Source organism: Spea bombifrons, chromosome 5, assembly GCF_027358695.1.
Source record: "Spea bombifrons isolate aSpeBom1 chromosome 5, aSpeBom1.2.pri, whole genome shotgun sequence".
In the NCBI taxonomy this organism is placed as follows: Eukaryota; Metazoa; Chordata; class Amphibia; order Anura; family Pelobatidae; genus Spea; species Spea bombifrons.
Window position 1 is genome coordinate 21,565,444 of NC_071091.1, and position 20,198 is coordinate 21,585,641.

Genomic DNA, 20,198 nt, shown 5'->3' on the forward strand with positions numbered 1-20,198 from the left:
TCTGCCCCCCCCCACACCATTGCTTTACATAATCAGACCCCCCACTTAGGACCCTAATTGCCTGTTCCTCGTTCCTATGATTATGCTTCTTTTTTCTTGGAGATCAGGAAAATTGTTCTACAGCCATAAAGGTCATAATAATTTGTACATAAACAGCAAAAAAAAACTTTAGGTTCAATTTTCTTTCAATTTAATCGCGTGACTAAAGTACATTCTTCTTCTTCTTGGGAATTCCTTACTCAATTATTTACACATCTATTAACGGGTCAGAGAGTCACATAAAAGGTCTGGGTAGAGCCCCAAGCCCCCATTGGCATGCCCTCTAAAACAAAGGTGTCCCTCTGTGGCAATTCCAGATGCTTGACGCTACCCAATGGGGCTCATTCATATAGCGTGAGCTGGAGCCTTTCACCCCCTGACATGGTCATGCATGACGTATGACACATGCCACCGTGTAGGCCCTTCATAATGCATAGTTAACACACCTGCCACTTCTGACTTTGTGAATAAACTGCAAAGTGTAAGCACGCCGGGGCAAACAGCATTCACACAACCATGTTACCCGCCGTGGCAACATTTCATTGAAATTGGCTATTTGTAATGTGTACACAACAAACAAACACTTGCAGATTTTAAAGATACCAATGCTTAACAACAAACACGAGACGAGGCGCATACAATCTGGACACCGCATGACTCTCGCTAGATGTAGTAATGCAGAATCCTGCTAGACGGGAATCCAGGCCCCCGCCTCACAAGTACTGACCCCTGAGTCTGAATACAACATAACTAACTCTGCACAAACCAACAAGTAGTGTTCTCAAAGCAAAGACGAGTCCAGCAAGGTACCGCAATGGATTGCCCTCCTCTGTGTGTTAACAAATGAATGTATAGTAAACAGAAGCAGGCACACAGATTTTATTCCATCCCGTTTGTGATTGATAGCATACAAACGGCTTAGAGAAGGGTTCCAGTTTTCTAAGGATGTTTAGAGAATCGCTGCTTGCCAAGCAACAAAATCAGCAAGTTATGAATTCGGCGTTATCCTTTACAGTTATCTCAATAATTACTCTGAAATGTTTAGGTTTTCTTCTCAGACAGCACCAAACATGATACGTAGCCTTCAGCTGAATTTGCAATGCGTAAAGTTGCTGTCCCACTTACACAAAAAAATTCTACTATGTAAATGAGCCTTCATAAATCTGTCAGGTTATTCTTTCAGCTGAAGGTTTCATTGCATAAAAAACAAAAGGTTTTTAGAGGCGTTTTCAGTTTCTATGACGAAAACCTTTTGTTCTCTGCAAAAACTATGAATAATGCAAAATCTTAAAAATCTAAAGAACCATTTCTGAAAAAGCTTTGAGAATCCAACAGCAGGAACGAGGTTAGGTTGGTCAGCAGATTCGGTAGGACATATTTAACCAGATGAAATGATCCTGTTTTTTTTTTTACTGTTGCATTTGTGTTTGACCTGTACTTTATTAAAGTGAATTCTTTCACTGAATTAAGTGGATTTTTTCTCAGTAAAGAATGCGCTGCCATCTGTGTGCATGAATAGGGGTTCATACTCCAACACTCTCATTGTTCCTACCTGGCTCATGCTACCCAGAGCCCCCCATGCCGACTTAGATGGGCTGTCCAGCTGCCGTCAGTGAGCAGTCCCGCTGCCGTCTGTGAGCAGCATACCTCCAGCACTAGATACTGCCTTCTTATTTGGTATGTAGAGGCTTTACTTACATGTCACATATGTTCGATGTTAAAGGAGCAAGGGGAGCAAGTTGCTTTAAAAGATGGACACCCATCAGCCAGGCTTTGTCTCTCCCAAACTCACACGCCGTCTCAGTGCACTCAGAAGATGAGAACTGATAGAAAACGTACGCGTCCTGGAAACTTAGCTGCTTGTCCACTGTAACAGAAGGCAAAAAAATGAAGTAACACCCATTGTACAGCGCTGAAGAAAGTGATGGGGATGTATAAAACAATAATAATTTGTCAATTGGGCACCTCTGCCTCCCTAACCGGTCAGGAGAGTCTGAGAAGGTACGGTACTCCCCGCGCACGTACTCGGCTGTACGGGGAGGAGAATAAACAGCGTTTCGGGGAAACCAGGATCAACAAAACTAGGGCAGTGGGGCCTCCAAGCAAATGATTTGGTAAAATCCGTGCTATGAAATTGTTTAAACATTAAACAGACATTTATATCCTGATAGAAAATGTAAACTTAATAAATCCATCAATACATCAATGCGCAGCTTCTGTACTTCCTCAACCTTGGACCAACGGGAAATGGACTACCACATGAAGCGACTATGGGAGGCTATCTGGATTGAGAAATATTCCTGAGTACAGACAAACTCTGCGGAGGATTAGTCAAGGAATTTGGGAAATAACAACTATTATGATTTATCCCGTACCTGTGTATACAGTCAGCACGCAGGGGTGTTCATTCTACGCTAAGTGTGAGCTTCAGCACGTTTGGAATTTGTTTGGAATTTTTATGAAATCAAGAATTGTGATATTTAACCATAACCGCCCGTAACGGTACTGCATTTGTAAAAAGCATCTAGAGCTATTAGGCGCCACTAAAAAGCCATTATCCGTTCAGCAAACTTCTTTTACAGAATGCTGTGCAGCAAATTGCTGAGCAATGCTCTTCCTCTAGCACTTTAAGCCTAAATTTTCCACTTCTCGTTCACATGGGTGAGGAGGACGAACAAACCTGAAATCAAAATCCCCAGTTTCATCAACGTCTGCCAGATCCCAGCCGCCGTATACCGGCACTGCACAAACGGGCAATGTTGCAACAGCCAGTCTACCAGCTCAGACCCCACACAACATTTCCTGTAGAGCCGAGGGGCAAGAAAAAGGCAAGATGTTATATACTCATATGGGGGAAGAACACAACGGAAAAAAGAAGCTTAAAATAAAAGAAAATAAAAAATCTCCATTGTAAACCCCCCCATTACAATATAGAACACAGAAAAAAAGCATATGTGGATACTAATTGTCCAAGAAAATAAGAGACATGGAACTGTAATTGGTAAATGGTCTGTTATATGAAATAACCCATTTTTCTTTAATCTACAAAAGGCTACGGGGGGGATGTTTGAGAAAACACAGTAAAGACTGTAAACCAGAAAAACCCCAAGACAAGACTTGTTCAGTAAAAGGCCCTGTTGAGAACCCGAAGCCAGAAAGAGTGAATGTGATCACATTTACAAACGTATTCATTCCTGTAGGTTGTTCAGAATAATTGGGGCTACTAATAAGGCTCGGGTCAAAAACTGGCCAGATTCAGCATGAATTAGCAATTAGGTTAATTATGACTGGTAGGTGTAACTAAATACAGGTCTTTAGGAATCAATCAGGAACCCGAAATGTTTTCTACTTAAGTATAAACCAGTGTGACTACTTTGACATATTCACTCCTTTCATGCAATGGATTTACGCTTACCTGCAGATACAGGTGAGGTACATGCGATCCCGAATTAGATCCGGTGCTTGACTTCTCAGCGCGTTCCGTAATGCTCTCCCAGCGCACGCAACGCTCTCTCCGCACAACTAAAAAGACAAAACATTTGCGTTGTTTCTTGGTTGCATTGTCAATCTCTGGATTTTAATTATAAAAATGATATGATATCAATATTAGTAACGTCCTATTCTTTCTTCATTAAAGCCCTTGTATAGATTGTCAGGATAGAGATTGTGGGTCAAACTCTAAGATGACTATTTTTACATATATGCCCGTGTGCAATCACCTCCTCTTGAAATAAACACTATGATTGTACGAGCAAATACAGTACACGGCATGTTCATTTAGCTCTTTATCTCCTGATCAGCGTTAAGCTCATTAAATTATACCTCCTAACATTTCGAATAGCCAAAGGGGTATACTTTGGTTTTCTGGGTTGGGTTAGAGGCCTGAGAAGGGCAAATCTCACTATTCCACGTATCAATAGCTAAATATTAACTATGACTGTGAGATTTATAGGAACTAAAATACATAATTTCGTTTACTGACACATTTTTCTGCGGTTTCATGCACATTAACGCGACTTTTCAGGACTGTAGAAAGCATTCTGAGCTCCTAGAAAATACACTTTGAAAGAGGAAAGAGGAACAGATGGTTTTGGGTCCATAGTGGGTCCAAAAAGTTATTCCTAAACATTTGTGAGGTCTCCCCTTACATACCATTACATTTCCTTTATGGAAGCTCATAGGGTTAAAACATTAATACATTTTCAACTTATTTGACCTTTTTCACTCATCTACATTCTATACAAATAAAAATTACCTTGGGGGGCGGATTATCACCATAGAGAGTTGAAATTCTTTCTGGTGCGCTCTAAAAGAAAGAAAAAAGAAGAATTACTTTTATTGTCATCATTTTCCATGAAAATTCTGTTCACACTTCATGTCTGGATGATCATCTTGTGCGCACTTAACGCATTTGTCTAAATCCAATCGTGTGTAGTGTGGGGCTTTACACAAGAGAATCGTGCGATTCTGCTCCATTTTGCATGATTTCTTTTTAAGGCGTTATATGAAAATGTTTATACCTACGGTTGGGCGAGTATAACGTGAACAACGGAACGGACTGCCTTTAAATGAACGTCTACAACAAAAATCCTCAAATCAAACATTTTTTCACCAATATACAGGCGATCTTGCAGGTCCGTTTCGTTTTTGTTTCTGCAGGTTCACAAATATAAAATATGCTATTATCTGACCACAAGGAATGATGGATTCTGAAACGCACTTTGCCTTTTAAGTGAGGGTGGCCATTGCGGACCCTTAAACCACAGAGCAGCATTAATGTTAAAAGGAGCAGCATGTCCACGACATCCAGGTGCCCCCCGCTAAGCGAGGCGCCAAGAGGGGACACGTAACGCATGTTACCCCGAGTGTAACACATGGTACCCCGCGGTAGATAACAGGCAGCTCACATGAAAAGTTTTTTTGTTTGTTTTTTAAGTACTTTTAATATGCATTATTTGTTTAAAAGGTTGTCTGATGTCCCTTTAAGTGTTCCCGGAAAAAAATATGAAAGAAGCTAAATTTTACTTAATTAAGGCATTACTTTGTAAAAGGGTTTAGACTTTCAATGCTTTTTTAGGAGAGTAACGGCACCTGAATTATACGTTTCCGATTGGTCCCCATTTTGATCATTCGGTTCTTCTATTTTGCATCATGCAGACAAATTTTATGCGTTAATTGGGCAAAAGTTGCAAAAAAAATTCAACTAACAGGGCACCTCTCCATCAAATAAGGTTTCTTAACACACATTGGGACTATGTAGCATGTAAGCATTTTTTTTGTTCTTTAAGGAAAAAATAACAATACTATAGAGTACAAATCTACAGTTCTTGTTTTTGGCTCCAAATACCAAAACAATACTATGAACCAGATAACTATGTAAAAAAAATGTTATCGGCCATGTGCCCAAATGACATGGATTATGAGCTACCGCCAAATAAAAAAAAGACATTAATTGCCATGGAGCAGGTGTGGTTAGCATTTTAAAATTATAGGATTACCCCACCTTATTCATATAAAAGTCAGACTGGAATCTGAAAAGAATTTTAAAAGGATTTTTTTTTAAAAGCAAGACAGAAAAAAAAACATTTTAACTTAGTCTGTGCAAAGTCATTTCTCCGCGAGAAATTCTGTAAAGATTAATGTGCAGATTAAGGTAGAAGTACACGGAGGCTTCATCATACACTGCGTTCCCCAGAAAGGAACCCTAGTGCCGTATACACTACACGACTTACACAAACACAATTATCGCATCTCTTCAGAAACGTTATTTAAATGAGAATTCCAGAATATCATCAGCCTTTCTTTTTCAGTACCAAGTCATGCAAAACCTTTAAAATATTCACATTTATCTAATCCTTGCCTCCCAGCACCTTCTGTTATGTTGGAAAGACTGCAATTCACAGCGTAAAGCCACATTATTGTCTCAGCATGCCACCGAGGGAAGCGCCGTGCCGCTAAAATGATTATTCTGCTTGTGATTTTCAGCTACAAACTCTTCCCAAATGGAAATTAAATCACAACAGAGGAACAGCCAAACACTTTGCCCCTCGTTAAATGTAATGCTAGGAGACAGCTGATCATTATTATTATTATTCAGATTTATTGATCTATATAGAGCCTACATATTCTGCAGTGATGTACAATGGGATGAACAAGAATGCCCTGGCACAATATGTCAATGTCTTCTAAATAAGATGAGATTCTTCATAAAATTAACATTAATATTTCATCATGTAGATTTCATAATTTGTAATTCACCAACGAGATTGTAAAAAGATACTCAGTCTTAACGATGGAAGGAAAAATGGCTTCAAGCATGTTTAGATTTGTTTCTAAATTGTATTAATCTCTAACACTTCTGCTAGAAAGGTATTATCCTCATATATCAAAAAATACTTTACTAGATTGCAGCTATGTATATAATCCTCTCATAAGTTTGTAACAGGAAAATAAATGTTTAGTACGTTGTAAAGGTTTAAAGATCTTTTAAAGTTGATTCTCAATCTTTGGTTAGATGACAAACTCTACTTTTACTGCGACTCTGCAACTGACAGCTCAATTAGCTGCTCTGTATTCGTAATAAGTGTCGTAGTTATGGGGGACCCTTACCCCCCCATTGGGTTATTTCTAATGAAGCTCTACTTTAGAATCTAACAGCTCTATCGCAGCGACAAGCGGTTAAAAGGCAGCCTAACAAGACAGCACGAAGAACCTACATCTACAGCTGATATAAATCCAGAAAAACAGAAACATGATGATATAAGACACTGAGATGACATGTCACCCTATACCAAATTACATATATATATATATATATATATATATATATATATATATATTTCAGGGGGGAAACAAGCCTTCTGGCTTGTCTGGTAGATGTGGATGAGTGTTTAATAATGCTTCTACCACCCCTTTTATATATATATATACGGTATATATATATATATATATTCTTTTCTATATTAGTAATTGTAGTAGGCTGATTTGAGATACATTTTAAACATCAAATACATTGTATCATTTCTTTAGCCGTATTAAGTGTCTCACAAACTGCGCAGCATCAACTGATGGTGTCAGGAAGCTGAGGTTTCCATGACAACGCCATGCTCTCTAATACATACATATTTAACAATGCACTAACATTGTACAGACACATATCTGGCCATCCAGTGTTTTTATGTGTTCTAGTAAGAAATGAGTTTAACTAGCGCAGCGCCAGGTGGAAGAGTGATGCATTACAATGCACATGCTCTAGCCATATATGTGGATGTGAGCGTGTAACTCAATTCGTTGGTACTCAAAGGGTTACATCGGAATTGCATTCCACCCAAATAGGTTAGCAGTTGAAGAAGCTTTATTCCACGGCATTCATTCCACATGAACAGCAATGTTTATAACAGAGGCTCGACGGATTTCATCGTTTTAGCTTTGTGGAACTAAAAGTAAGATTAACCATTATTAAAGCTTCTTGGCCTAAAATGATTTATTGTGTTATATAGCGCCATCAAATCATAACAATTTGGATTTACAGAAACAAAATGTAAGGAGGGCCCTGGTTAAATACCACCGGTTAGTTGCAAAATCAGCAAAGAACGAATGTATCCTCAAAATATTCAAAAGTGATATGGTGTTTTTTATAGGTGTACAATTATATGAAATGGCGTTGTTTTGACGACTGTGTTCGAAGAATGAAAGGGTAGTAAACATCAAAGACATTAACACAAAAGGGTCACAAATCATTTTAAGGATGGGATTACATACATCACCTACTTCTATAGGCAAATCTCCCTGATGTTGCTATTGGGTGTATGGTCGCCAGGATGGCGCAGCAGCCAATAGCGTACGGCCTTTACAGTAAGGATGCAGTCTGCGGCAGCTCGGGGGAGACAAATTATTCATAAGGTATAGTATCTTTGAATATAGTTAATAAAGGGACAGTTTGATGTCCTTGAAGAACGCACAGTGCATTCTCAAGCATACAGGAATCCGGAGAGGAATCGCAGAGTTCTTTGCTAGAGCTGGATGGGGGAATGTATATCACATGGGTGGAATGTATATCACATGGGGGGATTGTGTTCGGCTGAACGCATCTCCTGCGCACAAAATAGCAGAGGGAAGGGGCAAATTATTATTATTATCCTTCATTTATAAAGCGCCAAAAATGTCCGCAGCGCTTCATACAATACATATATTCAAACCGATACATTAGGTGGAGAGAGCCCTGCATATAGGGGATTCTGCAGCCTCCCCTCCCCCATACATTTGTTAAAGGAACACCATGAGTTGTTTGTCATGTTTGTGGGCTGATACACACATATGTAAAATTACATACAAACAGTGTGTCTATATGTATATGGACCTTAACAGAGTACAGATATTGTCTGACACTCTTTTTGTTAGGCTGTTATAATGTCACATATGAGTATCATATGATGCAATACAGATTCAGTACAGTGATACAATCCTATGAAATCAGGCTGCCCCAAAGCCCAATTCCATATAAAATAATTCACATGCAAAATAACACATCCAAAGAACAGACGTATACCACCAAAAGGCCCAAAGCATAGACCTCACTTAAATGTGCTTTTCCACATACTCCTGAATTTTAAAAATGTTGTAATTGTAAGCAGAACTTAAAATATAATAGTACTGTTCAATGCCAAAACCCTTCCCAGAAAAAATTATTTAATGAAGTGGGATGTGGCTTATTCTTTTGGTCTGGAAACCATACCTGTCATGTGACGGAGAAGCAGGCAGTGATAGGTTGTTAGCTTAGAAACTGAAAAGGCTTCATAGGTGTTTTTGCATTGCTCATAGTCTTTAAGTCTTCAGGTAAAAGTGTAAAACGACACATCTGCCGAGGTTAAATTACTTAACATACTAAAAAGTCAGTTAACTAATTGTCTAAGTGGAACGGCACCTTTAAGTATTTGGTTCACTGCAGCCATTGTGCTCTAATGACAGGACATTCGACAGCACTGTATAGCAGGCAGGTACATTTTATTGTACTTGGTGGCATTATTGGACAAAAAAACTCTGATCAAACACCTTGCATTCTATAGAAAACAACACACAGTAACTAAATGAAGGTAGCACTGTGATCCTACAGTAGCCTGTCCAATATAAATACTATTAATATAATAATTACGTATGATAGTAACGCTAGTAAAGTTTAGATACCATTATCCCTGCACATTTTAATCCCATACGCCCACCCAACCCCAGACGTAAGACACTGATGATCTTCGGGTCATTTCAGTTTAGCCCTGGAAACCTTAGCCCACGCCAACAATCCAAGGAAAGAATCTGAGACATTAGAGGTCACCTCCCTTAACCAGTGCACTATCCATATGCCATCATTCTGCCTATTAAGTAAAAGAAAGAGGAAAGGGAACACAAAGCACGACAGATTTAAAGGAAAAGCAACAGGAGGTTGATTAATTAGCTCAAGGTCGCATAAAAAGCTTGCCGTGCAGGTGGGATTAGAAGTCAAACAGTCTCAGGTTCCACAGCCCTGGGATAACAAAGGCTTTGGAAAGAAAAGGAAAGGTCCCACTTTGCTACACCAGCTGTCAGCCTATAAATCAGGCAGAAAAGTACACAAACCTGGTCTGTTTATTTTTTAGTGTATATGTGTATAACATATATAGATATATATTTACATATCTTACAAGGATATTTGATATCTGATAGCAAATTCATCAGACTGATAAACATTTTTTTTCTTATTTATAAAAAAAATTCAAGATTGTCTTTCCTACCAAACACCATACACAGATCAAATAGTATTCTTGTTAAAAGTGTGACAATGGCAAGGGGGTACTCTTGGAGAGATGAACATTTCTCCACAATCAATAAAATTGCCGCCATAACAATTACCCTTATTTACAAATCTAAAGCAGGGTGGGCAACATAAGGCACAGGGGCTAAGGAACTTTCTAATCCACATTTTTTGTACTTGTTAAGTGAAATCGATGGTAGGTCTGCTTGTATACTTGCAAGTTAAATTTCAGCCAATCACGTGAAGGGCAATGGATTTGCTTTTTCTGCGTTCTAAACTAGGCAACAATTCCCAAAAGGATGAACTATGATGTACCTATTTAGGGAAAAAAGCACATTTGTAGGTGAGAAGTGCATAGTTTAAAATGGGCTCACTGGCTTAACGATGCATTATAAAAGCCAAACCCTGTAAGCTTTTCTGTTACGATGGCTGGCTTAGTCCTGCTTAATGCATTGTTAAATATGAGAGAGCCTGAAGGAAGCCACTTCACATATTAAAGTATGCAGTACGCAGGTTCAAGTCATTTTTACAGAGGAAACTCGCCAAGACTTCTTTTTCCTAATAGTAAATTCAGTGAGTTAAAATTTAGGTGAATGATCCAACACTCTAATTCAGAGTTTTGTTGAATGATGATCCCTGCCAAATAATTTCCTAGGGAGAGTCCCAAGATATTGCTCTCTCGGGTAATATCTTGTTATCCGAGGGTTCATCCAAGGTTTTAAACCAGAACCTGTCTTACCAAAAAAGGACTACTTATTTAGGATTACGATGACATTTCTTCAACCATACTAGACACGTTTCCACTAGTTTGTTATTGATTTCTAATGCGTTGGTAGGTCCCGCAAACTGCAGATGAAACACACATTGTAGATTTTGAGAACCCCAGATCTGTAGAATAATCCAGTGACATTTGTAAGATGTCTTGGAAGTGCCAACTCATGAAGTTTATCGTCCAACTCTCACTTATTTGCAGCTTGTGCCCTCAGTTACTGGTTGGCAGCATTTTAGCAGCTGCTTAAATGTTTTGAATCATGCCTCATTTGGCTTGTTCTGAAAATGAACTTGATCAGTAAAATCAACAGATGCTGCATAACTTAAGTCTATTCCACATCACGCGTAATTACCACCGACTTTTTTGGAATCAAATATCCCAATGGAGCATTTTTTTGTCTTAAAGAAACTTTGCGTGCCTAGATTTCCAAGCAAACTGATGCTCACAGAAAAACAAAAGGCCTGAATAGTAGAAATCATAGGGACAACAGAGAAGCACCTGTGATATGCAGCTAATCGGGATGAATGTTCGTTTTAGCCTTAGGCAATAATGAAAGAAACATGCCCACCGAGCTTCCTGCAAACAAAGCATGAATTATATTCATTCCTGCTCATCGTGCCAATTGGTCCTTAAGCTAGTTAGTCCTTAGAATACACTTTGATTACAAATCCTAAACATAGACAATATTCACCAGAATATTACCAGTAAGCTAAAACAATTTATCATTTGAAAAAAAAACTCAATTTCTCCGACTCGGACTATGCAAAGGTCATCGGAGTTCCAAACAAGAGGACAGGGGGTCAACTGCACCCTTGGGTTAATCAGATTTATTGATTTGGGGCTTCTACCTAAAGCGTTGTTCTGTGTTTCACTTGCAATTTCACATATAGTCGGTAGGGCACGTGGAGTACCTTGCTTACCAAATGCGTTCTGAGCTGCGTTATCGCTGGGTTACCTGGCTGGTCTTGCCCCTGCGTTTGCAGCCCTCCCTTTGTCCCAAAATAGACAGGCTGCTAGACCTGCTCTGCACTACATTACAATACAAGCCCTTTTCAACTCCCCTCCCCCATGTCAATCTCTATACCTTCAGTGTAGCTCATGTTATTACTTGTCATTAGATAACAAATGCCCCTTTACACCGCTGACTTTTGTGTCTGCGGCAGATTTCGTCAGACTTTCCTTTACCTGTACAACCCATGCCATGTCCTTCTCCCTCCCACCAATGTCACAGTTGCCCAACTTTCTCCTAATCAGTCGTGTGCTTGCTTTTCCTTGTCGGATTCTCATTCATCTCACTTTACTCCAACATGAAATAAATGACAATAAATGTGATTTTTTTTTTATATTGGACTGCATAGTGATTCTTATTGTGATAGATCCATACTTCTGACAATGTTCTCCGTGTATTTATTCAAAGTGACGTGTGCTTTGTGGCCAGACACAGTGCTAGGGGCGAAGGATCTGAGTAATACGTTATTCTGCACAGCTGAACACAGAGCCATGAAAAGGGTTTTTTTTACAAGAAATTTCAAAAGCGTGTTTAATAAGTTCAGACAGGACTTAGCAGGATGACAGAGCAACACATGCCAGATGATATGTGCTTCAAGTGTCTGCTCCCTCTGTTCAGGTCTTACCAAAGGTTTGATTTTAGTTTTCCCTCATTTTTTCCCCAAAATAGCATCAGAATCATCAGGAAATCAATTTCCACCCAAATATAGTATTCAAATAACGCAAGTCAGAACATCAAATAAATAAAAATGTGTGGTTTTCAAACAGGATGTTAATGTATTTCTTTACTCAAATATATAGTGCATGGATATAGAAAAAGATGTTTGCATAGTAGCTCCATTTGCAAATGATTTAGCTTAGCTTCTGTTTATGATGCAGATTTAATCACTTAAAAGTATAATAAAATGAAATGTTCAATCCTTTGCTGATAGTACCAGACTAGGGAAAGAGGAATTTGGTATCTACATCATTTTATAAATGGATGTTTAATTGCAGCAGTATCACATTGATAAAATTCTTGCAATTAAACACCCATTTGTCATATATATAATATATATATATATATATATATATATATATATATATATATATATATATATATATATATACACAGACATAATGTATATATTTCAAACACTGGTAAAATAGTAAATCTTACCCTTAAGGAATGTTATCAATATATATTTAAGGCAACCGTGCATATAGGACATTTTCACGTGAGATTGGTTGGCGAGTTCAATCCATTAATGATCTGAAGTCTAGAGGTTTTGGTGGCCAGGGCTGCGTCATCTATAGAGGGCAATTCCGCCTCCTTACTAGTTTCAAGGTAAAGGAACCTGCCACCTAAGGGCTAGTTGTTCTAAAGAGAGATGCATGGCATGGCTTGCTACATTACCATGTTGTAGAGCTTTTTAGAGCATTAAAAACATACTGAAACACATCTGCAGTTGAAAAAAGTTTAAGGCAGTTCAAAATTAAGTTCTCAGTAACCTTATAAGTGTCTTAACCTTATTGCATCTGCCATTTCCAACATCATTAACACTAAGCATGTGTGATAACAGCGGCTATGGTGCAATTCTCTGAATTCTAAACAATCATTCTTACACGTTTATATATATACATACACACAGGACATCATGTACTGTATCTTCTAGACGATCCTTCCAAATCCCACCTAATTTGGTAACTGATCATTCCTCGAGGCTAAGCAGATTCAAAACCATGGCTGAGTTCATAAATGTCTGCTGAAGATTTTTATTCCTAAATACAAATAGTATTTTTCTTTAACCTTTGTTATCTGTCGACATAAGACGCACTTTTAGTTGCTGTGAGCAGACTGTTACTAAATGGTCTGTATGTTACTACATTGGTTATGAGTATTAATGTTGTCATTGTTTGTAGACATGTTGTACTTTTTTCAATACAGATTAGCTGAACATCAACAGTTTTTAGATGACGTGATCATTTCCTTGAAATATCAGACATGTAAACACGAGGCATTAACTATTAAAGCAGCAGTTACAAGCGCTGATTCACTGATACAACATAAAGGTAGGAAGCATTCATCAAGGATTTTGCAACAGGTAGCGTAAAAATGGAAAGGTGAATTATAATAAGCAAGCCTGGCACATGATCCATAAAATCTCTTCCTTACCTTTATGAATTTAGGGCACTATAGGCTAACTACTTGCCGTCACCGGCAAAATTACTCAGCCTATTTGTGAAGTCTAGAACTTTAGCCCCCATAATGCCAAACCTTAGGGGTTTATTTACCAAAGATTAAGTTTGTATAGGAAATGTGCCAGTGCCGGTCCTTTATAACGCACAATGAAGACAATGTTAAGACCCCTAATCTCCAGTGAGCTCCACTAGTGAGAGCTGAACTTCACTTGGTGAATCTATATTTGCCACGAGTTGCTTTCAGCCATGCAGAACCCCAGATGACTATCACTGTTTCAGGCATTCACAGAAAAGTCTCCCATTTACTTCAACGGGATTGGCTGGATCAAGCATTCTCCATTGGTGGGGCAGCAGGGGACTTTTGGCAACTCAGGGCATGTAGACTGAAAAATGGTTCATCAAATGATTTGCATAGTTTGCCAGACGAAATAAAATATGGAATGTAAATAACATTTCTGTATAAACCTGTCCAGGATAAAGCTTTTGATTATTCTTTATTTTTAAGGTCCAGTGACCCTTTTAAAGACATAATCCTTAAACTTTACTTATGTAGGGAAAACACTAGTAAACCAAACTGAACAGTGCTGAATCATCCAATAAAATGTTATTATATTTAATTTATATAGCATAGCTCCACAATGTACGCAGTGCTTCATCCTTACATTGATCCAAGTCTTGCCTGGAGGGACAGAACACATGATTTACCGGTAATAGTGTCATGCACAATTCATATTTTTATCGAGTGTCTGTTAACACCATTAATACTAACATTCCGCTTGGTATAGTTAGAGACTTTGATTACGTGAAATTGGGTTGTAATTTTCATATAATGTCCTGAGTGTCATCACATACCTCAAAATTCATACTCGCGAAACTGAAGGTGCTATTCCACAGACAAAGCATCAACTACACTTTTGTTAAGCAAATTATGATTCTTTCCATCTGAAGAAGAGAGTTCTGAGGTCCCAAAAGTCTCTGCGTCTTTCTTCTGTGTTTTCCCCAATAAAACACACCAAACTCTCTCTGCCATATGCGCTCTTCTACACAGCTACCCGCGCACTCCTCTACACGGCTACCCGCGCGCTCCTCTACACGGCTAGCCGCGCGCTCCTCTACAGGCTAGCCGCGCGCTCCTCTACACAAGAAATAGGCAATGCCACAAATTAACAATCACAGGTGCGTCTAATAAACATCACACATCTGGATTAACAGCTGGCTTTCAAAATCTATACAAAACCTCCTTCTATCAGATTACCTAAAACTACCAGATGGCAAAACACAGATAAAGCGAGAAGGTGCGTATCCATTTACTGCCACTCAATGACAGATGGCACCGCTTGCACGTGAAAGGTACCAACGTTATATGCAAGATTCCGAAGGTTTTTTTTATCTTCCTCCTGACTTGTCTTACTATTGTAATTTGTTACAGTCCTATCCGGTCCAATTTTCTGACAAGCGACGTGTAAAGTGGACAGGTACGAACAAAAGGAAAGTCAGCTGCCTCCTCGTTTTCAGTGTATAACGTCGATGTCTTTGTGATTTCAAAACAAATTGCGTTTCCCCATTAAGCTTGTGCTGAATCTGTCTTCTTGAGGTTTCATTGCCAACAGACAACTGCTAAGAGTTAATTCATGAGCGTTCAATGTCTGAGCATGAGCACAGCCCATGACATTAATTGATGTGCTTATGGCACAAGCACATTATGATGGTTTATTGCTTTCGGTTAATTTAATAGCACTCCCCACATGATTGTGATGACAGGAAGCTCTGTTAAAATGGCATGTAATATGGTTATGTAATAAGAAGATCTGGACCATGCAAAGTCCCCCAATGAGCTATAAGTATGAGCATTCTTAACAGAGACCGGATCCCATCGAATCTCAGCTCTGGAATGACTTAAAGGTGAAATGAAAGGTTCAAAATAAAAGTACAGCTCCCTTCACTTGATGAAAAAAACAGACAGTACGTTATACATTATAGTTGTAATTACCGTATTTGCTCGATTATAAGACGACCCCCCAAAATCTGAATATTAACTTAGGAAAAAAAGAAAAAGCCTGAATATAAGACGACCCCAAAGGAAAAAAGTTTTACCAGTAAATGTTAATTCATGTAAACTATTTTTTTTAATAAAAGCTATGATTGAGAAAAAGATTTTTTTTGTTTTTATTTCTTGTATTTTCCAACCTGTCCCCCAGTTACGCACATCTGCCCCCAGGCTTGCCACTCCAATATGGCACTGTGGCCCATGATATGCCTTTTAACCCTCTATATGCCACTGTGCCCCATGGTATGCCTTTTGACCCCCTATGTGCCACTCTGCCTCCAGAAATGCCTTATACCCCTATATCCCATTCTGGCATTTAGGGGGTTAAAATGCATATTATGGGGCAGAGTGGCATATAGGGAGGTATAAGGCATTCCAGGAGGCAGAGTGCTCTATTAAATGCCCCCTTAACGCCACTCCAGAAATGCCCTATGCCCCCATTTAACACACACACACACCCTATACCCCCATTTAACTAACACACACACACTCTCTCTCTCTCTCTCTCCCCCCTCTCTCACCCCCCTTCCCCCGCTCTCCCCCCTCTCTTACCGGTGCTTCCAGCCGGGGCAGCGGGTTGACGTCGCCTTCTGCTGCAGCCGGAAGGAGGTGTGGCTAGCAGCGGGGGTTTGTATGCGTCCGTCGCGTATACTTTCCCCGGCTGTCAGAGATCAGAGTTCCCCGCACCGGTGCGGGGAACTCTGATCTCTGACAGTCGGGGAAGGTCTATGCGACGGACGCAGACAACCCCCGCTGCTAGCCACACCTCCTTCCGGCTGCAGCGGACGTTGTCTACGCGGATCGCTTAGACGTCAACCCGCTGCCCCGGCAATACATCAGGAAGCACCGGTAAGTGTGTGTATGATGGGGGGGTGAGACAGGAGGATCCAGGTCCCCTGCAGCGGTGCGGGGGATCTGGATCTTAGTCTCCTAATCAGACCTCTATTTGAGGTCTGATTAGAAGACGACCCCGATTAGAAGACGAGGGGTATTTTTCAGAGCATTTGCTCTGAAAAAAACCTCGTCTTATAATCGAGCAAATACGGTATTTAGTATATGGAACATTTGACTGCTGATTTTGTGCAAGAAAAACCCCATTCCAAGCAAAAACACCTAATATTGGCATAGAAACACCCCTGTAGCCAATTACTTTCATATAAGTAACACTAATGTGTATTTAAGGTGAAATAATTGCATTCTTTTAAAAAGTCAACGTCTGCAGAGCATTTGAGGAGCTTAGCAATCATAAGTCATAATACAGAATGATGGAAATGACTCTCATGGTGAAAAATGTTCTTGATTAAGCAATAAGCACTGTCTTTCAAGATGTTATTCTCCAGCTCCGCCGCTCACTATACAATATTATATTTCATTCAAAGGATCCTGAATTGCCTTAGATGAGTCATTGTGTTTACATCTCGCAATATGAAGCTTCGCCGTCATCGGCTCTCTACAGCGTACTTAGCCATAAAAATAGGACATTAATCTCCTGAGAGTTTATACTATAGCACCTCGTTACCGACTTGCCCAAAAGTGCAGGCGGAGGCTTCTAGTACAAATTACCATTTGTGCATTGTCACTTACACAAGAATGCGCACATTATTTAAAGTGAACCGTATTCACATATAAAACCAAACACTAAAAATGTGCTATCACTGGTTTGTGTAAGCCTTTTCTACAATAAATAAAAATACTCTGTTTCATAGAAATTCTGGCTTGCGCTTAATAGCACGCTTCACATATAATTGGTACACTTTGAAATATACGATAGCTGAGTGGTCCCTTAAAATTTTTGTGTGGTTATTCCCTTTGCAGATGCAAGGAGGGACTCGGCATCCCCTAGCTCATAGTCTTGCACAAGATGTGTTTGGCCAAACACCTCGGCTACTTGCCCCCACATTATATACTCACCGTCAGCTCCCGTACCTGCAAGTGTTCTCAGGAAGGGGAGGATCACAGTGAGGGAGTGGAGCTGCAGCTTCTCCTAAAGGTAAGTTATACAATTCAGTGCTGCTTTTGCATACACAAAATTGAATTTCAGGAGCCAACAAATGTTTTACGCATCTGCCAGCAACCTATTTGGCGTTCTGACTCTATGCATAAGCCCGTGGAGGCTTCATATGTGCAGTATCAATATTGGGGTCTGAAATATGAGGTGCTCTGTGATTTTGTGATCATTGGGACCTCCAAAGATCCATCAAAGCTTCAAATCTGCAATATATTCCCAAATGGGACTCCATTCAGGAGCTCAATTTAAGGAAACTCCAAACATAAAAAAGAGCATCTAGTAAAGCCCCGGACCTGGCGTCTCACGTGAGCCGTTATTTCCGGGCCAGTGCGCTAGTGTTTGGTGGCACTCTGCAAACTGGGCATAGTAACAGTACTAAGAATTAGGTTTCTAAAAGTCATCTTGTTACGAAATGGTCACATTTATTAGAGCAAGTGGAGACGTCTCTATAAAGTATAGTAAATACTAGGAGATGTGCCATGAAAAGTCACAGACTCAAAGCTATACACTTTTGAGTTTTGTATTAGTGATGCTACATAGAAAATGAATTACATTTATCTAACATTACAGGAGATCAGCAGTCATCATGAATTTGTCGGCATTAACATAATCCACTAAGCTGTTTTATTTTATGGTGTTGCTTTCCATTTCCTTTATCCCACGTTTACCTTTAACCCTCCTGATATAAGCCGCTTTCACAAGCAATACATTTTGTAAATCAAATTTTTTGTAACAGAATACATAATACTATAACTTCATCATTTTAGTGTCTTTGAAGCACTTTTGGGGGGGTTCAATGCATAACATACATTTAGAAATACGAAATGGATTTAGCCATTATATATACTGTATATAATATGCAATTATATTTGTTTTTTTATTGACTTACATAGAAGTCATGGATCATTTGTCTAAAGAATTCCTTGACATTTTCCAACAAATTACCTGTAATGTCAACGTCTAATGAGACAAATACCCCTGATAACACGGAACACTATTTAGTGGCAATATTTCCCCTTAGAGGTATTTATATACCATAGACACAATAAGAATTACTACAAAGGACAAAATACTTATTGGAAACATGATGGACTCATCACAGATGTCAAAATCCAGACCCTCAGACAACTGATACATTCTTTGATTTGGACAACTTGTGAAAAGTTCTGAAACTTTTCACTAAAATTATCTTTCTTTACATTTACCCTCCGCTGAGTTACATCAGATAGTTACAACAAATAGTGTTATTTGCCACGCAGCACAGGAATAGTAGTTTTGAATGCGGTAGTAAAGATACATACAGCCCTGAGCTCTGTAAATCAGCCACTGAAATATATATTTTTTATACCACCCGAAAACGCCTATAGACTATAGAGGTGTAAATGCTAGATAGGAAAAAATGTGTTACAATTGTGATGAATCCTTATAATTACCTTACACATGAATGGCACCAACAATGAAACCAGTATATCACCTGCTGAAACGATCTGGCGACAGCAATCATCACTTGGCGTATGTGTAGTAGTGATAAACCACTGCTTAAAAATATGCATTTTGTGAAATTGCACTTTAAAGGGTAGATTGTAAACTGAGCAGAAATTTATTTTATATTATGCCAACTGACACCAATCATCCTATTATAACATTATCCGCTAGAGATGCCAGGCAACCAGTAGCTCCCATACATGCTGTAGTTCCATATCAGCTAGTTATATATTCTCTCAGAGGTTATAAAAAGAGACAACATTATTTGTGCCCGTGGATGATATCTATGAAATTACATTATGGCCACAATTTTTGTAGTTCAGCACCTAGGAAGTCACTCTTGACCAGGAGCCATGAAGCCCAGTATTTAAACTTAAAAACATTCTGTAAACACATAGTGAACCAAACCCAGAGCAGTCCACCCTGGATATCTGAAAAGAACCAAAGACAAGGTGTGCAACAGATAATGATTCATAAGTGATTCACAGTATCTACCATTTAACATACATATATATATATATATATATATATATATGTTATATGGTATACATTTAATATTGTATATTCTGTGGAATCATTTTATGGATCATTATCTGTAGTACACCTTGTTTTTAGTTCTTTTCTAACAAGGATGATAGATATTTGTTAACTTGATACAGCCGGTAGGGTGATTTCAGGTGCAGCAATCTTTATATTTTAGTACTTGATATCTTGCACATGTGTATGCTATATGGGCTTCCCAGGGACACAACCCACGGGGTAAGACCACAACAAGCCCTCTAGGCTGTTCACCCGAGGTGGTTGCTCAAACACAACTGCTCCCCTCCATACCTCACTTATCTCCACACTCATCACCTACAAAAAAAAAGAGACG

The 20,198-nt window shown here is 39.1% G+C and overlaps 1 protein-coding gene across 1 annotated transcript in view; it reads right to left on the reverse strand.

Annotated features, from left to right (window-relative positions):
* RAPGEF5 (Rap guanine nucleotide exchange factor 5) overlaps nt 1–20,198 on the reverse strand; it is a 101,047-nt gene that overhangs the window by 68,687 nt on the left and 12,162 nt on the right. The window contains exons 2-5 of the mRNA XM_053466112.1: nt 4,295–4,345; nt 3,455–3,561; nt 2,720–2,841; nt 1,738–1,906 (exon numbers count right to left, since the gene is read on the reverse strand). Coding sequence (XP_053322087.1) covers nt 1,738–1,906; nt 2,720–2,841; nt 3,455–3,561; nt 4,295–4,345 — 449 coding nt within the window. The remainder of the gene's footprint in view (nt 1–1,737; nt 1,907–2,719; nt 2,842–3,454; nt 3,562–4,294; nt 4,346–20,198) is intronic.